The sequence below is a fragment of the Neolamprologus multifasciatus genome, chromosome 11 (genome assembly GCF_963576455.1).
Source record: "Neolamprologus multifasciatus chromosome 11, fNeoMul1.2, whole genome shotgun sequence".
Classification (NCBI taxonomy): domain Eukaryota; kingdom Metazoa; phylum Chordata; class Actinopteri; order Cichliformes; family Cichlidae; genus Neolamprologus; species Neolamprologus multifasciatus.
Window position 1 is genome coordinate 3080528 of NC_140449.1, and position 19318 is coordinate 3099845.

Here is a 19318-nt window from a genome sequence, read left to right on the forward strand (position 1 = left end):
ACTGGTCAGGTTAGATGGCCCCGCCCCTCCCTGAGCCTGGTGTTGCTTCTTCCTGTTTCTTCCTTTTAAGAGTTTTTCCTTCCCAGTGTCCCCAAAGTGTTTGCTCAAAGGGGGTCTTGTTGGGGGTTTGATTGTTGACGTTTTCTCTGTATTGTTGTGGGAACTCTTGGAGAATACATCAAAAAGCACCTTGAGGTGAATGCTATTGTGATTTGGCATCATCTAAATAAAACTGAATTGAATTAAGCCACCCAGTCAACACACATATGTGGGGCCCAAATAGGGAGCAGCAGGGCTAATATTTGGGGCCCACTTGGGAAACCCAACTGGGGTCCAGCTAATTTTGTCCTCAGTTTCCATGGTGGCCCCAAATGTGTTTTCCTAGATGGGTTTATGCTGGGTCCCAGATAAGCCCCAAATCAGGCCCAGTCAAAAAAAATATGTGGGGCCCAGATGGGTAGAAGCAGATCTGATATTTGGGGCCCACTTGGGAAACCCACCTGGGACCCAGCTAATTTTGTCCTCAGTTTCCATGGTGGCCCCAAATATGTTTGCCCAGATGGATTAATGATGGGCCCCAATTTACATCACTTTTGTCATTCCTAACATTTACACTCCCATGTACTTGGGGAGGGACTCGTTGTCTTACCTAAATGTGGTCAGGGGAACGGTGGACTGAGATTGGCAGACATCCTGCTCTATCAGCTGAGCAGCAGGTGCATTTCTGTTCAACTACTTTGAAATAAACTGAACACTTAGGTTTCACTGATATCTTCATATTGCCTTACAGTTTGAATTAACTATGAACTGTCGTGCATTGATTTAGTGGATAGAAAAAAATTTGAGGAGCTGAGAAAAAGGCTCCCAGGTAAGACATAGTGTAACAAAGATAATTTATTTTACTGTATAGCAAGTTCTATTATTATTATAGTTATTACAGTTGAAATATTTTATACAAACGGTGCTTATTTTCCGTTTTTAGACACTGGGTTGTTGTGTGGCCTGTAGAGTATTATTCGACTTTTAAATGTTCACATTAAATTAGCTTTCAGTCAGACTTCTGCTCTTTCCTGTGTGATTTTATTTTGTAAGCCACCAGAAGCCTCGCTGGTTGCGCTTGTGATAAAGCTGTTCCGTGTCTTCTGCGGAAAACATCCGAGGTAAAATAATAATAATGATAATGAAATAATAATAAAAATAACATTAATAATAATTCATGTTAAAAACAGTGGAGGAGGGGGCGGAGCCACCGGGCACCGCTACTTTCTGTGACTCGTTAGATTTCAGTTATCGTTTGTTTCCACCTTCACGTGAATCCGCTCGTGCGGAGCTCCGCGAGCCGCTGCTGATATCTGTCTGAGGGGAATAACGTTAGCACCCACGGGAGACGGATGCTTTCACGGTAAGCGCTGCATCAGCACACACTGTGGTGTCACAGCTCCACGGAGAGCTGCCAGTGAAGCAGGTGAACACGGAGGACACAGCAGACGGCGAAGAGCCGGAGTGGAAATCACGTCGGGATAAGTTTCCGCTCGAAGAAATAGATGCTAACGCAGCCATAGAGACAGGTTTGTTGCACAGCTACCGCGTACCACCCGAGAACCCCACGTCCTTTTGTCCCTGCGAGCACCGTGGGCGTGGAAATGTCCTCAGGCAACACAAGCCCGCTGGTTTTTGTTTGTTTTTAGTGTGATTTACAACATGTGTACCTGTCGGAGCGCAACATGTAACACGGTAGGCCCGCAGCGGACAGCCTCGCTCTAGCGTGGGGAGACCCCAACGCCGAAATGTGGCCGTTTCACACCGCCTGCCTTTAACAGAGGTGCGAGCCCAGGAAACAACCACCCATCTGTCTGTGCAGCAGTTACAGTTGGTTAAAAGGGATTTATTGAAACGTGCAAACACACGCAGTCCACAGAGCAAACAGAGCTTCTGTATATTTAGTATGATTACCTTTATTCGTCAGCACAGGTGAACCATCATAAACAAGCTTTTAAAACGTCTTCAGAAATAGTTCTCGGGCTTCTAGGAGCACATCCCAAAGTTCCTCATCGTACTCACGGCTTCAATGATATTAACGTCTGAGTTTGGGAGGATCGTCTCCCACTGACAGTTTTATGTTGTGCATTTTTAATGTGTTTGGGATCGTTGCCATGCCGAAAAATAAAGCCACTGTCCAAAACCCTTTTGGTATTGTGTGATGTATCAAACTCTGACACTACTTTTCTACATTCGTATAATTGTGGCGAGATCCCCAAACACCCAACCTGCAGCTTTGACACACAGCTGCACACATCTGGAAAGCCACCGTTCATAAAGTTTTGGCACTGACTTTCAGATGCTGTTCATTTGCTGTAAAACCACTTCTTCTTCTTTTGTTTACACTTGTCCAGTTCCCCTGCATGTTTTAGGGCCCACAGCTCATTAAGCTGATATATATTTCACAGTTAATAGTGCTTTAGTCACACTCAGACCTGGCGCTGCTGCGATATAGCCTTTAGTGACGTGGTCACCTGTGAGCTGGACTGGTATCCATCTTTGCCTTTGTTCATAGATTCAACTAAAATATGTAAACACATCTGGTGTAGCAAAGTGCATGGATTAAGTTTGCAGTTTAAAATAGTTGGCTGTTCATCCCTTAAGTGCCTCGTTTATGCTTGAATGATTCGTAGTTCAGTGTTAAGATAAGCAGATTAGCAAACAAAGAGCCGTACTTTGAAAATGTTTAGGGACGAGGACTGGAACTGCTGTACAAGACATTTGAGAAGCACCGTGGACTGTACTTAGAATTCATTTAAGTTAAGCTTTTATCAGTTCAGCAGAGAAGAGAAGTGGTCAAATATAAACCAGAAGCTTGTTCATGGCTGTCAAAAGCATGTAGTCAAGGTGCAACTTGCTAAAGGACATTTAACCAAATATTAGCAGCATAATCTTGACTGTGCGTGAGAGAAAATCCAAAATAAGTTCAAATGTTTCCCCCTCCGATTCTTGTCATTTAAAGCCATTAAAGACATCTGCTGTATAACGATTCCACGCGGGAAAAAGAGCAGTTAAAAAAGTTAGCGTGACACTTCTACCTGTTGCTCTCTGGTGACTTTTCGTTTCTTTATTCAGGTCATGTGAGAGTCATGGAAGTCAAAAATGGAAACCGGAGGAATGAAGGCAGCGACACGAAGAGAAAATCAGCGGAGTAAATGTTGATACGTCCAACTTTGACATGTGGCACACGGAGACGACCGGGCTCAGGTGAAACGGTGAAAAACCAGAGGAGGACATCACGATGATGAAGAGTAGGCGTGCTCAGATTGGACCTATGAGAGAAGGCTAAGCAGGTCAAGTGACCTCACTGGATGTTGTGACTGTGGATGCAGAGAGGACGTCTCTCCGGTGTCCTGACAGTCAGCACTGCTGTGATCACGGCCACACATGTGGGCTCCCCTCACAGGATGTGAACCCGAGACTTCAGCCGGTGTTTGATTTATGATTTCTTTGAAAGAAGACGGGGAGCTGCAGCTGAATGTGACCATGCCTCGCAACCGAGCCTTTTCTGAGCCCGAGTATTCTGCTGAGTATTCAGCAGACTGCTCTGTGACGTTGCCCTCTGACCCTGGGCAGGCGGTGGGGCGAACACACGAGGTCACGGTGCGGACCTCGGGATGCTGCCTCTGTCTGCCGCGCTTCATGCGCCTGACCTTTGCGCCCGAGTCCTTGGAGAATCTTTATCAGACCTACTTCAGACGGCAGAGACACGAAACCCTGCTGGTGCTCGTCGTGTTTGCCGCGCTGTTCGACAGCTACATCATCCTCATGTGTGCTGTGGTCTACACCGCTGATAAGCTGGCGTCTGTTTTAGTGGCGTCGGTGGGGCTGGCAGCAGATATCGTTCTCTATCTGCTGTGCCGCTTCGGGCTGCTGCCAGACCGCATCTCCCGGCGGGTGCTGCCCTACGCCCTGTGGGTGCTCATAGCCGCTCAGATATTCTGCTACCTGGGCTTGAATTATGCTCGCTTCCACCAGGCCAGCGACACTGTAGGCTGGCAGGCTTTCTTCAGTTTTTCGGTTTTTCTGACTCTGCCTTTGAGACTGACTCCCATTGTGCTCATCACCACTGTGTCCTGTGGGGTCCACACCCTGGTCCTGGGTGTCACCATTGCCCAGCAGCAGCAGGATGACATACACGGCGCAGCACTCGGCAGACAGGTGAGAGTTGAGTTGTCTGTTTGTTAATGCATTGAATTTCCTGTGTCTAATGGCATGCAGCCAGATGTAAGGCAGTAAAGTATTTCCACCGTTTCACAGGGATACTAACTAATACTGGATAAGCTGGTAACTATACGCAGATTACACAGTTGACAGAACAACCTGCAGAGTCCTCTTACTCATACTCGTAAAAGTTAACCGATACCATGAACCGATACTAACTTATTTCCTTAATCAGAGGGTGGCTTGTCATTTCTGTTGTAGTTTTTTAGATTGGCCACTAGGGGGACATCCCGCGCTAAACAGGCACAGGGTTAGACGAGTGAGACTGGAGGCTGCTGTAGCTAGGCTAAACAAAATGTCAACAGTGTGGAACAGCCAACTTTAACTCAGGTTTTGGAAAAGCGATGAAAAATGTCAAGAGAAAATCCACGGGCAGTTAAAATAACAGAGGCTCTGACTCATTTTATCGCTCTGGATGACCAGCCAATGCTGGCCGTGGAAAACATAGGATTGCATCGTCTTCTCAGCATACTCGAGCTGCGATATGAAATTGGACACTCTGCAATAATTCAAAAGTTTATTTTATTCTCAAACCTAATTTGTATTTATTTTATTCCAAACAGAAGTGTTTATTAATTATTCTGAAAGCTCGAGACAGTGCCAATAGTTCAGTGATATTTTGTTAAATTACAATGTGGAGACTCTGCAATAATTTAACAGAAGTGCTTATTTTTCACTTGAAATTTTTGTGGTCATTTTTATTAAGATTTTATTTTTTATCGGCAGAGAATAAAATAAAACCCGTCTTCCAATTCATTGCATTTGTGTGTGTGGTAGAAGTATCGTTTTTGTACTCAGTATCGGCAAGTACTCAGATCCAAGTATCGGTATCGTATCAGTTTGAAAAAATTGGTATCGTTGCATCCCTAATCAGCACTACAGTCAATCTCAAAACCTAGTGGGACTTTCATTTGTGCCACTATGTCGGACCAATAACGTATGTGATAGTTGCCATCTGTTGTATTATTAGATCCAAATCTGTCGTTTAATGGAAAAGCTAATAAAATTCTTCCATGAACATTTTCTCCACTGGCTGAACTGGAGGCGCTGTTTTTGTTTTAAACACATATTTGTATAAAACTCACCTATTAGTGTTACATTTGCTTCTTATGTCCCATTTGACTTTGTCTTTAATGAGGACAAAAGGGTTTTTCCCCCTAGTGCTTTTTTTTAGCAGAGCAGAGAATTTGCAACACAACATTTCTAAACATACTATTTTCATTATTTCTATAGAAAACATAAATAATTTCTGCTTGCACACGATACAAGAATTATTCCAGGAACAAAAAATGGCCGGTGGCTGTTTGCATGGTTTCTCTCCAGCTTCCTTCCACAGTGCAAAGACATGCAGTTAGTGTGTTACAGCCTGTCTCTCAGTGTTAGCTTTGCATGGTGACCTGTCCAGGGTGTCTCCTGCCTCTTGTCCTATGGTAGCTGGGATAGGCTCAATCCCCCCGCAAACATGCAAAGGATAAGTAGAAGATGGCTGTGAACCAAAACAGTTATCACCCTGCTGAAAACGCCACCTTTTTATTGAGCTACAGCTGAAACCAATGCTGTGCAGTGATGTGCTTTAACTTCTCAATGCTCAATGTAAAATCAAACTAAAGCTGAGGCTTATCTTCCAGTTTACACACTTTATAAAAACTTCAGCAAGCAGGGTTTGTGTAGGTGAAATCCTTTCTTGGATTTTAATATTGTCTTTTCAGGGTTTCAAAAGTGCTTGAATTTTGGATGTGGTGCTTAAAACTGTATTTCATTCACAACATACGAGTATTTGATTGCATAGTTTGCTGATCAGATGGAGAAATAAAATGAGTCACAAAGGCTAAAAGAAGCATTTCTCCTCTGGGGCGTGCTTTGCACCTCTGCGTCAGTCAGTCAGTTTTAATGAGTGTTGGCTGGAAAACGACAAATACGAATTATGGATAAGACGAGGACCAAATCCACGCGTAGCCACATGCAAAGTCTGCAAAAAGGATTTCCACAGTGGGGGAGTCTGCATTCTGGAGTCACATGGAAGGTAACGAGTAAGTAATGCTAATTTGTTTATTTTCGCTAGTTAGCAAATTCACAGGATAAATTGTGAGTGTGATGCAATAAAGCAGTACTAGTGATAATTTATGGAATATGCTGTTAACCTAGCTAACATTACTTAGCAGCAACAGTGACTGTAATCAGTTCCCTCAACTGAAAGCTTTAAATATTAGCCCAATATCACCAAGGCTTTCTGAATAAAGGCTTATAGCAGCAAAGTCGTCACCAACCAAATAGAAGAACACTGTTTATATTTGTTTGTCTTACAATTTGCAGCTTTTTAAAGTGTTAACTTGGTTCCTTTGGGAACACTTTGAGGGGTTAAATAGAGCTGAGAATCCCAATGCAGTCTGTGACCATTCAGGACTTCAGCAAAAACAAAGAAACAAAGTGAAGCATATCACTGATGGTTGTATTGGGATTTATTTTTTTAAATAACACCTGTCTGCTATTTTTGGTCGTATAGAAGCATCAATATCTGATAAGAAGACTTGAACATCCAGCAGGTTTGTTTTTTTTCAGTCGACAAACAGAACCTCAAACAGTAAAGCTACATCCGCATCAAGATCCAGCAGCGTTGCACACAGTCATCTAATCCACATCTAACTACCACCAATACCACAAGCACTATTCCTACAAAAATATGAGAATATAGGGGACATTTCAGAAGCATGTTCCCTTACAGTGACAGCAAAGGAGTCTAATGATGAGGAGAGAAAAATATGTTTGGGATTGCTCCTCATTTCTCCTGAAAGCTAAAGCCAAGAAAAAGAGTCTGGATATGTTTGATGAAAATCTGAAAAGGGGAATGAAACGTCAGCTCGACATGCACATGAGATTCTGGAATGACTATGAAGTAAACTTGCAGTGCCTGGCATCATTTTCCGCGGGTCAAACAGCAAATGTATGAGAAGATTGAAAGTGTTGTGATCTGGGCTTCCAGAATCTGATTCAGCTGCTGATGGACAGTCCAAATGTGAACTGGAAGACCTTCTCACTAGCCCAGCATAAGACTGATGAACAAACAGGCAAAACAATATGAAAAGTTTGGTTTGGATATGCTACACAACGCCGTGCATCCACAGACTGGGAGCTGGGAAATGTTTTGTCAAGCCTTAAATGGCTTTTCAAGAATGTTCCAGCATGTAGGGAAGACTACACAGAAGTCACCGGTTCCTCTGCCGTTCCTCTTGACTCCTGTAATCTCAGCGTGCCCTTCACATGCTGTCCTTTCTGAAAATGTATTTCAGTACTGCCAAAACTGAAACTGTATTTAAAGTTTTACCAGTCTGACAAACCCACACTGCCATTGATGTGCAGTTATCCCACAAATATGCTGAGTTTAATGGAGACATTTATCAAGCCCAGTGTTGTGAAGAATTAAGCTACACCTGTAAAGCTCCTTCAAGTTGACTGTGGTGATGCAGTCCACCACATGGATGTCACTAAACTGAGAGTCAGATTTGTCACAGAGAGAGAGTCCTAGAGGAACACATGAAGAAGAACTCAGGAGGCTTGAGTTCAGGCAGAACTGCTGCTGTTTTTGTTGAAGATGGTCACCAAGCAGGCGATGGTTGAGAACGTTGAAGAGCATTCACTGGTTGCTCAGAGGATCAATATTGACCATGTGAATCATGTTGGAGGTTTGGTCAACATAGTTGAAAGGAGCTACTGCTCTCTGCACTGCAGCCAAGCAGAAGTACCACATATGTCTTGAGGACCAAAGACATCTAAAGCAAGATGAGCAGAAAGCACAAAAAAAGCAAAGGACTCATAGAGGAGATAACAGAGATAAAGCCATGGAGGAGGCTTTGAAGGTTCTCCTAAAGCCTGCTGATCAGAATGCAGAAAAAGCTGATTGTGCTTCATCTCAAGTCCAACAGGCTTCAAAGAGCTGCAACAGAAAACGTCTGGAGGATTTGCAGAAACAGCTAACTGACAAACTCAAGGAACTCTAAGGCTGTGTTTTGCTCCAAATGGCACAGCAGCCTCAGAGAAAACAGAACGAGGCATCTTCAACATATGTTCATACAAGGCAGCTCAGTTTACCATAAGTTGTATGGGTGTGCAACTATTTCTGCATATTTAGCAAAAATGTGCCATTTCTTCACTCAGTGAGGTGATGGTTCAGCTTCAGCAGCAGTTTGCTCTCAAGGTTCTTTCTGTGAAGCTGTGACTGTTCAGCAGTGAACAGGAGTCCTGCATGACTGAGACGTCCTTCACAAGCTCCAGATGCAGGAAGAGCTGTATTGACTTTGATCGACAGCTTCTCGATGTGAGGAAAGCCATGCAATAGATCCACACCTCCAGTGAATGGACATGAAAGGTACCTCTCCAGCCCTGCTTCTGGCTTTCCATGATCCATGACCCCATGTATCCATCATCTTCGTGTCTCTCTGTGTCTAGGTGATGTCTGATGAAGTGGAGACCTGTGGAAAGATGTAAGGTTTTCAAAAGAATTAGGTCTGGTCATTATAGTGCTGTATACACTGCCAAGCTGCAGATGTTTGTTTGGAGCTAGCCTCCAAAAGCTGGCCATACACTGTGCGATTTTTGGCCCATTTTGAGACGATTTTTCAGTCACGCAACCGTTTTGGGGATCGGTCGTGTTTTGACTTAATCGTGTGTGCATCGTGTCGTATACATGGGGTAACGAAAAGCAGTTAACACCTCACGACCAGCTCCCAATCCTCAATCATATGGTCGCATGATAATCAAACCTGTTTGAAATCCTGTCGCCCCTCAACGCAGCCTCTCACACTGCGCACGCACAAACACAGAAATGAAAGAAAAGGTGGAGCAGCACGGCAGTGCAGCGTGTGATCTGGATACAAGAGATGGAGGCACAACTTGTAGGATGAGGCAAGCTCATCCAAGTACGTAAGCGTAGAGCTGCCACCCAGGCAAAAGGAAAATAGAGCTATATCACGTTATAACATGAAAAGTATATATATTTTTTGCCTGGGTGGCAGCTCTACCCTTACGTATCCGAGGCTTTTCAATGTGGCCTCACAAACTTATCACGACTACAACAACCAAGCTGCTCAATCCCAGCTGCCTGGTCAATGTTTTTCATTAGTAATTTAGCAAAGTTGATGGTGTTTGTGTGTCTGTGTGAGTGAAAGACAGAGAGTGAGGGACAGATTTTGTATGATAAGCTTCATGTTATGGACGCACAGTTTGAGCACTCAGGTCGCATCAGAGCATCAGGCCGTATAGTGTGAGACCTGCATCGTGACCTATGAACTTCTAACCTCTGAGATTTAATTGTACAGTTTGAGCAGGAGCTGAATAACGCGACTGAAAAAATCGCACAGTGTTTGCCCAGCTTAATGCAGACTGTTTAAACTAAACAAGCTGCTGTTTCACATAATAAACCCTGTCAGCCGCAGTATTGCTTCTGATTTAACAGTTACAGCAGTAGAGACGAGCTGTTTACATGTGCGTGGAACTCCAGCGTCATTAACCAGGCTAGCTGTTAGCTTATAGCTCACGCTAGCTAACCAGCGAGCAGTTAAAAAGACAGCTGAAGCTGCACAAAACACCCACAAACTTATCTCACTACAACGTAGCGCCGAAAATATGACTCGCAGCTCGAGCTCGACACAGCTGCTGTAACATCAGACTGACATCCAGCTAACCACAGCTAAAAAGATATTTAGAGAAAACTTACCGTTTCCTCAGGTTATGAGCTGAGTATTTTCATGCTGAAAAGTTTGTTTGTTTTGGCTCTCACTGAAGACACCGACGCTGAAGACATAGCTGTTCTTTTGTGCTGCTTTTAAGAGAAACAGTCTTTGAATGTGAGGAAAATGCTGTTCATCCTCTTCAGCTCTAGCGTAGACGACTGGCTCTGCCATGTTTTCATGTTTCTCCTTTCCGTGTGTCGCTACTTTGAAACGCTTGGGCCGCTCTGCCCGCCACAGTTTCAAACAGGTCATGTGACTGCATGGCCACATCTCATTGGTTATAACGTTACCGGAAACTCCACTGGCGGCATATTATCTAATGTGTTAAACTAATTTTTTTATTTTTATTTTTTAAGTAACGAGTCGAATTTTGCAAATGTAGCGGAGTAAAAGTACCGTTTCTTCTTCACAAATGTACTCAAGTAAAAGTAAAAAGTATCGTGCAAAAAAGGTACTTTAAAAGTAAAATTTTTTTCAAAAACTTACTCAAGTAAATGTAGCTCGTTACTACCCACCTCTGCCAACAAGTCCTATAACAAGTTGATTTGTTCACATTTGAGCTCTTCATTTTAAGTGAATTGTGTGTTTTGAGTTTATATACTAGAGATGGCACAATACCACTTTTTTATGTCCGATACCGATATCATAAATTTGGATATCTGCTGATACCGATATGAATCCAATATAGTGTTTTTTAATCAATAAAACTGTTTTTTTAATATCTTGCTGCATTTTGTATAAGTTCATACTCAAGTTTAAATAAATAACAACACTAAAGCTATTCTGTTATACCTGTATGCAAAAAAAATACACTGCACCCAAAATATTTCATAGTTCAGCAAAACTGATCAATCTAATAAACTTAAACCTGCACCATCCTCCCTGTTCTGGTATTTTAAAGAGTACTTAGTAGAAAAATTAAACAACCTAAATAATAGGGTTGCCAACTCCCAGCAAAAAAAAAGAGATTAGATGAATGATGATTGTCATTATCAAGCAGATAAAAGACCTGGAGTTGATTTGAGGAGTCGTGCTTGCATTTGGAAGATTTTGCTGTGAACAGACATCATGTGGTCAATGGAGCTCTCTGTGCAGGTGAAACAAGCCATCCTTAAACTGCGGAAAGAGAAAAAACTCATCCAAGAAATTGTCACACTGTTAGGAGCGGCAAAATCTACAGTTTGGTGCATCCTGAGAAAGAAAGCAAGCACTGGTGAACTCACCAACTCAAAAAGACCTGGACGTCCACGACAACAGCAGTGGATGATCGCAGAATCATTTCCATGGTGAAAAGAAACCCTTCACAACAGCCAACCAAGTAACTAACAGTTTCCAGGAGGTAGTCATATGGATATACAAGTCTACCACAAAGAGAAGACTGCATGAAAGTAAATACAGATGTTTTTCTGCAAGGTGCAAGACACTCATAAGTCTGAAGACTAGAAAGTATAAATTGAAGTTGCTTAAAAACAAACAAACATTACATTTTTGGAGAGATGAAATCAATATCCACCTCTACCGGAATCACTGCAAGAAAAATATGAAGGAGGTGTTGAACAGGTCATGATCCAAAGCCAACACATCATCTGTAAAACACAACAGAGGCGATGTGATGGCTTGGGCATGCATGGCTGCCAGTGGCACTGGGACACTAGTGTTTATTGATGATGCGACACGGGACAGAAGCAGCCTAATGAAGTCTGAGGTGTTTGAAAGACAAACTGGCTGCTCGAATCCAGCTAAAGCCAGTCAAATTGATTGGGCAGTGTTTCATAATACAGATGGACAATGACCCAAATCATACCCACAAACAAACAGCAACTGAAAGCCGCTGCACTAAAGGCCTGGCAGAGCATTAAAAAGGAGAAAACCCAGCATCTGGTCATGTCCATGACTTCAAGCTGTCATTGCAAGCAAAAGGTTTTCAGCCAAGTACTAGAAATTAACATTTTATTTTCATCTGTTTAATTTGTTAGTTACTTTTGAGACCCTGAAATGAAGGGATTGTGTTAAAAAATGCTTTAGTTCCTCACATTTAATGCAGTGTTTTTGACCCAACCCACTGAATTAAAGCTGGAGATCTACACTCCAACTGCATCTGACTCGTTTCATTTAAAATTTATTGTGGTAATGTACAGAACCAAAACTAGAAAAAAAAGTTGTCTATCCAAATATTTAAATAAATAAATAAATACATTGACTTGCCCTATCTATTTTTTAGGGGTTCAGTACGCATATGTATCGAACAATACAAATTTTTTAAATTTATTTTATCAACTTTTCTTCTGACGATGCTGTCTGTGTTGAGCGCTCAGTGGATCTGCGTTCGACTACTCCGCCTAGGCTGCACTGTCGAGCGCAGATCCACTGAGCGCAGGGCAAGCTAGCAAGACAGAAGTTAAGCTCGTTGCAACATGGCAAATTGAACCTCCCCCACCCTCATTCAGATCTGGCGTTTGGAACTATTTTGGTCTTCATGTGACGTATGACCCTGAAGGTAAGCGCGTCATGGACTAAAGTAAAACAGTATGTTGGATGTGCCAGCAATGCTCAATTACATTGGTGGGAACTAGTGTGTTAGCGCAGTTAGCTCGTTAACGTGTTGACCGTCCAGCCCCATGCACGGGGCGATCCGCGGTAGCTCGTTAACGGAGATTTGCCGTGTTGTGGCGTTAACGTCATTTCAGATTAACGCTGACAGCACTAGTGGGAACACAACGAATATGACTGCACATTTACTCCGACATCATCCTCGTGCAAAGACAAGTGGAAGCAGACAAAAACAACAAGCAGCATGCTACAAACTTTACCCGAGTCATTTAGACAGCCGTTAGCACATGATTCTCCTTATGGGGACCTGATATGTTTAATATGCTGCTGAGAATATAGCCCAGAAGAAGCGTATAGTATAGCTTTTATTTTGGAAAGAGACATTTCTCTGTAATAAACTCTCTTTTCAAAAGATGAGGGATTCCTCAATCAGACAGATTTATTTATTTTAATTACTTTGTTGTTTCAGCAACATTAAATTCAAAAACTGTACTTTTGAGTTAAAATATGTATTTATAATTTTAATAAATGACAAATTAAAAAAGCATGAACATTTTTTGTATCGAAAAAATATCGAACCGTGACACCAAAGTATCGAACCGAACCGTGAATTTTGTGTATCGTTGCACCCCTAATATTTTTGTAGTATTTTGAGTTGTTAGTGCATTCTTTTTTCTTTTTCTTTTTTAAAAAAAGTGCACTATGCCTTTATTTTCCCCATTTTTTCTTTATTTATTTTATTTGAAGTTATTTGTCAAGTGACATATAGCATAATACTCTTTTTTTTGTACGATTTCAAAAAAGTGAAATCATTTTGAGTTTGTATGTATTTGTATAAATATGTAATTTATCAAAGTGGTAATGTGCTGGAAAAGCTTTAAAATGGACCTTGAAAGTGCTTGAATTTTACTCTGAAAAAGGTGTATGAACCCTGAGCAAGGGTTTAAGCTGGATGATAGCAATAACCAAAAGAAATCCTTTTAGAATTAAGAAAAAAAAATTTTGGTGCTCAGAAAGCAGGAGAGGGATATTCAAAGTTTCCACAGTGTTTCCAAATGTCAAGAACTGGAGTATCATCAAGAAATTCAAAGAGAGCCATACAGCACAGAAAGAAGACTAGTGTGTCTAAGGACCCCAGTACAAATGCCAAGATGCTTTGTGAATGAACTAGCCAATTGTAGTCTGAAAGAAGAAGATTTTCAACAGGTTTGATTCAGGCCCCACTCTGCCCTCTTCCCTGTCAGGGACTGTGCACATCAGCTATGTGGAATAATCATGCGCATGTTCAACCCTCTGGCGTCCAGGGTATAATTGACCGTTTTTGACTACTTTTGATTTCACCATTAAAAACTGTTTACCTTGTTTGGTATCATTCTTTTCAGCACAACCTCACATCTCACTTTTTTTTCATTTAGGAATACTGTATTAATGCAATTGATCTAAATTAGTTGTAAAAATGAGTATTTTTCACTGTAAAAACCACAAACTTTAACAAACAAATTATTCTCATAACTTCAAATGCAAATATAATATTTTTTTTATCATAACTGTGGTTTTACGTGACCTATCAACACAATTTAAAAACTGATTTTGTCAGATATGCGGATGCAGAACCCACCCACAGGACTCTTTAAATGAAGATCTTTTTCTTCTTCCAGAATGTTTTTTTTTCCCTGTGATAAAGCGGCCTTTATGCGAGGAAGCCTTTTGGACGGTTACAAGACAGCAACGATACATATATACAAACAATAAATTCAAAACAAGAGAAAGACCTGCTGGAGACCTGCAGGTTGCAAAGTACTTGGAAGTAGTGCAAAGGACTTGGTCCAACCATAGAGAAAAGAGTACCATAGTAATGTTAGCTAGCTGATGTATTGGTACTCTTGCCGAGCTCAGTGAATGTTTATGCAGTTAATCAATTAGTTGTGTAGTTTTGATGGGTGACTTTGGATTTGTGGGAGAAACACTATCAAACAAAACCTCACCTTAAATGTGCAATTACACATTTGGAATAAAAACGTATTCATCCGATTCATTTTTAGGGGTGGGGGAAAAATGGATACTGTGTAGCATGGTGATATTCTGTTTGCTAATAATGTATGGATACAGGGACAGCAGAAATCGATATTTTGTTACAAAAAGGTTTTTGTGCTCTGACTTCAGAGCATGTTGATCCTTTTTCTGAGCAAGAATCCTGACATTCCTTCACTGTCCAAATGTGTTTAACTTGTTTTTTGGCAGCAATAAACATGACAGTTTACTTATTTTAATTTAAGACATGTTTTATTTTAATTAAGTTTAAAACTTTTTTATTTAATGTAAAATTATATTTTGTTTTAATTTACTTTCAAATTCTTCAGTTGCTGAAGGGGCTGCATAGTTTTCATAAACTGCATAGTTCAGAATAGCTATAATTGTACCAGATGGTTGATTCAGTTAAGTTGGACTAGACTGTAATACAAACCGTTCAGTTTGTCAACAATCAAACTGAAATGAGAGAAAGACTGAGTGTGAGACTTTGATATTAGAGAAAATGAATATTGATAAAGTTTACCTTTATGTACAGAATCTGAATATCGCAAAATATTGTAAAAAATTGCAATAATATCGTATCGTGGGATGTATGGTGATTCCCACCTCTATTAATTTTCTTCCACTTATCTGATTCAGCGTGGGGGGAGCCTGTCCCTGCTCTGGGGTACACCCTAGACAAAAGAGCTACACAGAGAGACGCACAACCATTCACACTCACATTTACATCGACACTACAGGCAATTTAGAATCACCAGTTAGCCTAATAACACTGACTGCATGTCTTTGGACTGAGAACATGCAAATTCACAATGTGGTGATTATAGTTACAGGATTTCCATTTGCTGTACTGTTTTAAATCTATATGAATTTTTAAAAAGTAAGTTGTGTCATTTCTAAACTTGTAAGAGTGCACAGAAGTGAAATGATGAATGTACTCTCACTTCTTGTTTTTCAGCTTCTAGCCAACCTTGTGATTTATGTTTGTGCCATCACTGTGGGCATCATGTCGTACTACATGGCTGATCGGAAACATCGGAAGGCCTTTCTGGAGGCGAGACAGTCACTGGAGGTCAAACTCAACCTGGAGGAGCAGAGTCAACAACAGGTCAGAGGACAGACACTGTGTGCACAGGCAACTGTTATCTTTGACGATTCGTTTTATTACTCATCAACTAAACCTGAATATTTAAGATAGTCAAAGTTTTGGCTTTTATATCCACGATGATCGGGCAACTGTTAGTGTGCAGAATTATACAACTAAATGCAAAACAGAGATTTCCCCATTTCACCTATTTTCATCTAAGTGAGAATTCAATTCAATTCAATTTTATTTATATAGCGCCAAATCACAACAAAAGTCGCCTCAAGGCGCTTCATAGATACAGAGAAAAACCCAACAATCATATGACCCCCTATGAGCAGCACTTTGGCGACAGTGGGAAGGAAAAACTCCCTTTTAACAGGAAGAAACCTCTGGCAGAACCAGGCTCAGGGAGGGGCGGGGCCATCTGCTGTGATTGGTTGGGGTGAGAGAAGGAAGACAGGATAAAGACATGCTGTGGAAGAGAGACAGAGGTTAATAACAGATATGATTCAATGCAGAGAGGTAGAATAATAATAGAAATCTAAATTTACAAATAAATAATGTCTTCTGCCTTATCATGGTCTCGGTGGGCTGGAACCAAGAGGCCGTGTACAGCCTGGTGAGGTCGCCAGTCTGATGCAGGGCTGACATAGACAAACGACCATTGCTACTCACACTGATACTTATGGGCAATTTAGAATCACCAGTTAGCCACTGATTGCATGTGTTTAGAATGTAAATAATACATTTAAGATAAACTCTAAATTCTATGCTCAAAATCAGTAAAAAAAAAAAGAACTTATTTAAATGTTGCTGCTTTCACTTTCACCATTTGTTCCTTGTGAAGCGTTATGAACGTTCCAGCATTCCTATATGTTTGAATTGCTCCCAAAATGTGTGTCTGAGCACTTTTTCAATGCATGCGGGAAATTGCTGTGGTGGGCAGATAAAATAAAAATTAGTATCTCGCTCTTTAGTACAGCCTTCTGTTTCACTGTTTTTGTTCGTATGTGTGCAGGAGCTGCCCAAGTCCACAGTGAAGCACAAGCACAGAGAACAACACTACCAAATATAAGTTATTGTCTGGCTTTATGAAACCAACAGGGCTGCATAGATGTGTTTCCTCTGTTTGTTTAGATAGCAGCACTCACTTTGGAAAATATGCACACATTATTTGTATGTTGGCGTGTTTGTCTGAGCTGTTACCATATCAGCAGTCAGCTCCCTTCTGCTGTTGCATCTGTGGCCGCTAGGCTAGGCTAGGTCTAAATTACTATTATTTATGGAGCAGATGGTGTGTGTGTGTGTGTGAGAGAGAGAGCAAGTAAGAAAGAGATGTCAAGTGTGAATGTGCTATGAGAAGAAATTGAGAGGAAAAGTAACCCAACAGTGGTGATAAACATGTGAAAGAAACTCCCAGAATACTGATGGAAGAGCATGGGCTGGTGAAAGATGAGAGCTGCTGACCAATCAAGAGGCATCTGACTGGTGATGGTTGCCGAGGCAACCAGCCTCCTGAGTCAGTGTCAGCTGTAATCACAGAGCCAACCTATTCAGCTGTTTGATCCTTCTTGGCCTCTCTGTTGAATTTTGATAACAATATTGAAAGCTGCTGATGCCTGTCGGTCTGTGTGCGTACTTCTGTGAAGGTGCGTTTGACATGTGTAAAAACAATAAGTGTGTCTGTGTGTGTGTGTGTATGCTTTTGTTTTGTTTGAGGAAAACACTTGTTGGATCTGCCAGTTATCCCTGTAAAGGGGATCTGGACTGGCAGGGTCAGTGATATTATGCAACAGATTCGCCTCGCTCTGCTAAACTCTGGATGTCTACCCTACTTCCTCTGACTGGGTATCCTTGCAGCTCAAGTGCGATTTGTGAACCACACGACTAACTGGAGCTCTTCTGTATGACCCGTGCACCTCGTAAAATTGACCAGGTTACTCTTTAGTGGGTAGGAAAAAGGATCTGTTCATTGGCTGTGCACAACCCGCAAGAACTTTTTGAATGATGATGCTCATGCACAAGTTTTGACCTTTACTATTTCACAAAGAGTGAATAAACACAATTTAGACGTTTGAATGAGGCTATTTTATCTATACAATATGGTAGGACCAAAGCTTAATCAAATAGTAATAATCCCTTAATCAGATCACCTAAATTTTACCCTAATCTAACTAATCTACTTTATGCTATTGATCTCTGAGATTAATCTTAAGAACAATGAGAGAGAGGAGGCACATCCATGCTGTGCCCAATAATGCCCAAATGGGGAAGCAGAGACTCGCTACAAAGTTTGGTGAGCTTTGAGATGGCAATCCAGCATCCTACAGGAACAAGTAGAGAAAAAGCCAAAAATTATAATTCCAATTCATCAGTCCAGAGTGGTTAAGTCCGGAGTGGTTAATCCTCTGGTGCTTCTCGCTGATATTTCCAACTGTGAACTCCAAAGTCTGTTCTTCTGATGTTGTTTGCCACTTCTTTATGGAAAACTAGAAGAAGAATCCCAAACCTTTTCAGCAGCACACTTTATATGCTTGATATCCATCGCCTCCTCTCTCTCTACACTGCTAATATTTTCCATGCCTCACACCTGTTTTATACGTGCACATGTGCAGTCATGCACACGCTCAACCTGTCCATGCTGTTGGCACATCTAGTACGTTTATGTAACTTGCTCCACTGTTCTTCCTCTTTTCATCTCAACACACATAAAAATCAGTACAAAGTTCAAGTATTACAACCATTTCTATTTGAAAGCTCACATATAAACCCTGTTATAGCATTCTGTACAGCACTCTTACAAACTGGATGTTAACTCCTGTGTTTCACTTTTGGATTTCCTTGACAGCCTCACTGCCTAACAGTTTGGAGCTAGTCAACCTGTAAACACAGCAAGAGGGTTAGGGCGTTGGGGTTAGGGTGCCTTTGTCATGCTTTAAGAGACATTTAGACCTTTACTCATCTCCCTTATGTATTGCTCACTGTAGTTTCTTGTGTTCTTTTCTAGGAACTATTTTTACATTCTTAACGTTGCTGCCATTTCCTAAAAGATTGAGAAAAGTGCAATAATGACCTAGTGAACAACTAGGGTCTTAGTTCCTTGGTCAGATGAACCTTCCAGCAATTTCTGGATCTGTGGCTTGAAGATGTGATTGGTTAATTTGAATTTTTTAAAATTTATTTCTGATTCCTGCCTTTTATTTAATAATAATAATAATAATAATAATGGATTGCATTTATATAGCACTTTTCTAGGCACCCAAAGCGCTTTTTAAGCACACTTCTAGTATGTGTTACTATGACCCTGATGAAGGCAACAAGCCGAAACGCGTTGGTCAGTCAATAAAGTTGTTCCTCTTCCCTTTAAGTGTTGCTGGAGTCTCTGCATTGTGATTTGTTTCATCCTGTCAATGCACCTTGGAAGCAGGTAAAGTTGTGCCAGAAAATCCTGCTGTGGATCTGTGGCTTGGCCTCATTCTCTTAAAACAAAATTTAATACGCTTAAATACCTTATCGTGGTCGAGAGGTTTGTGTGTCCCAGGGATCCAGGGGGCTATGTTGTCCGGTAGGGCCCCTTGGTAGGGTCTCCCATGGCAAATTGGTCCTGGTTGAGGGTGGATATCGTAGTATTCCCTCAGCTTGCTGCCTGTACGTTGGGGTT

The 19318-nt window shown here is 41.4% G+C and overlaps 1 protein-coding gene and 1 pseudogene across 4 annotated transcripts in view; both read left to right on the forward strand.

Annotated features, from left to right (window-relative positions):
• Positions 1–1096: 1096 nt before the first annotated feature.
• Positions 1097–19318, forward strand: part of adcy3a (adenylate cyclase 3a) — a 60339-nt gene continuing 42117 nt past the window's right edge. Inside the window, exons 1-3 of one of the 4 annotated variants that reach the window (XM_085176685.1) lie at positions 1097–1160; positions 3115–4200; positions 15529–15678. In XM_085176685.1, coding sequence (XP_085032811.1) covers positions 3481–4200; positions 15529–15678 — 870 coding nt within the window. In that variant the 5' untranslated portion in view covers positions 1097–1160; positions 3115–3480. The other 3 variants (XM_085176683.1, XM_085176686.1, XM_085176684.1) reach the window with 3 other exon arrangements.
• LOC146507605 (uncharacterized) lies at positions 7023–11413 on the forward strand (annotated as a pseudogene).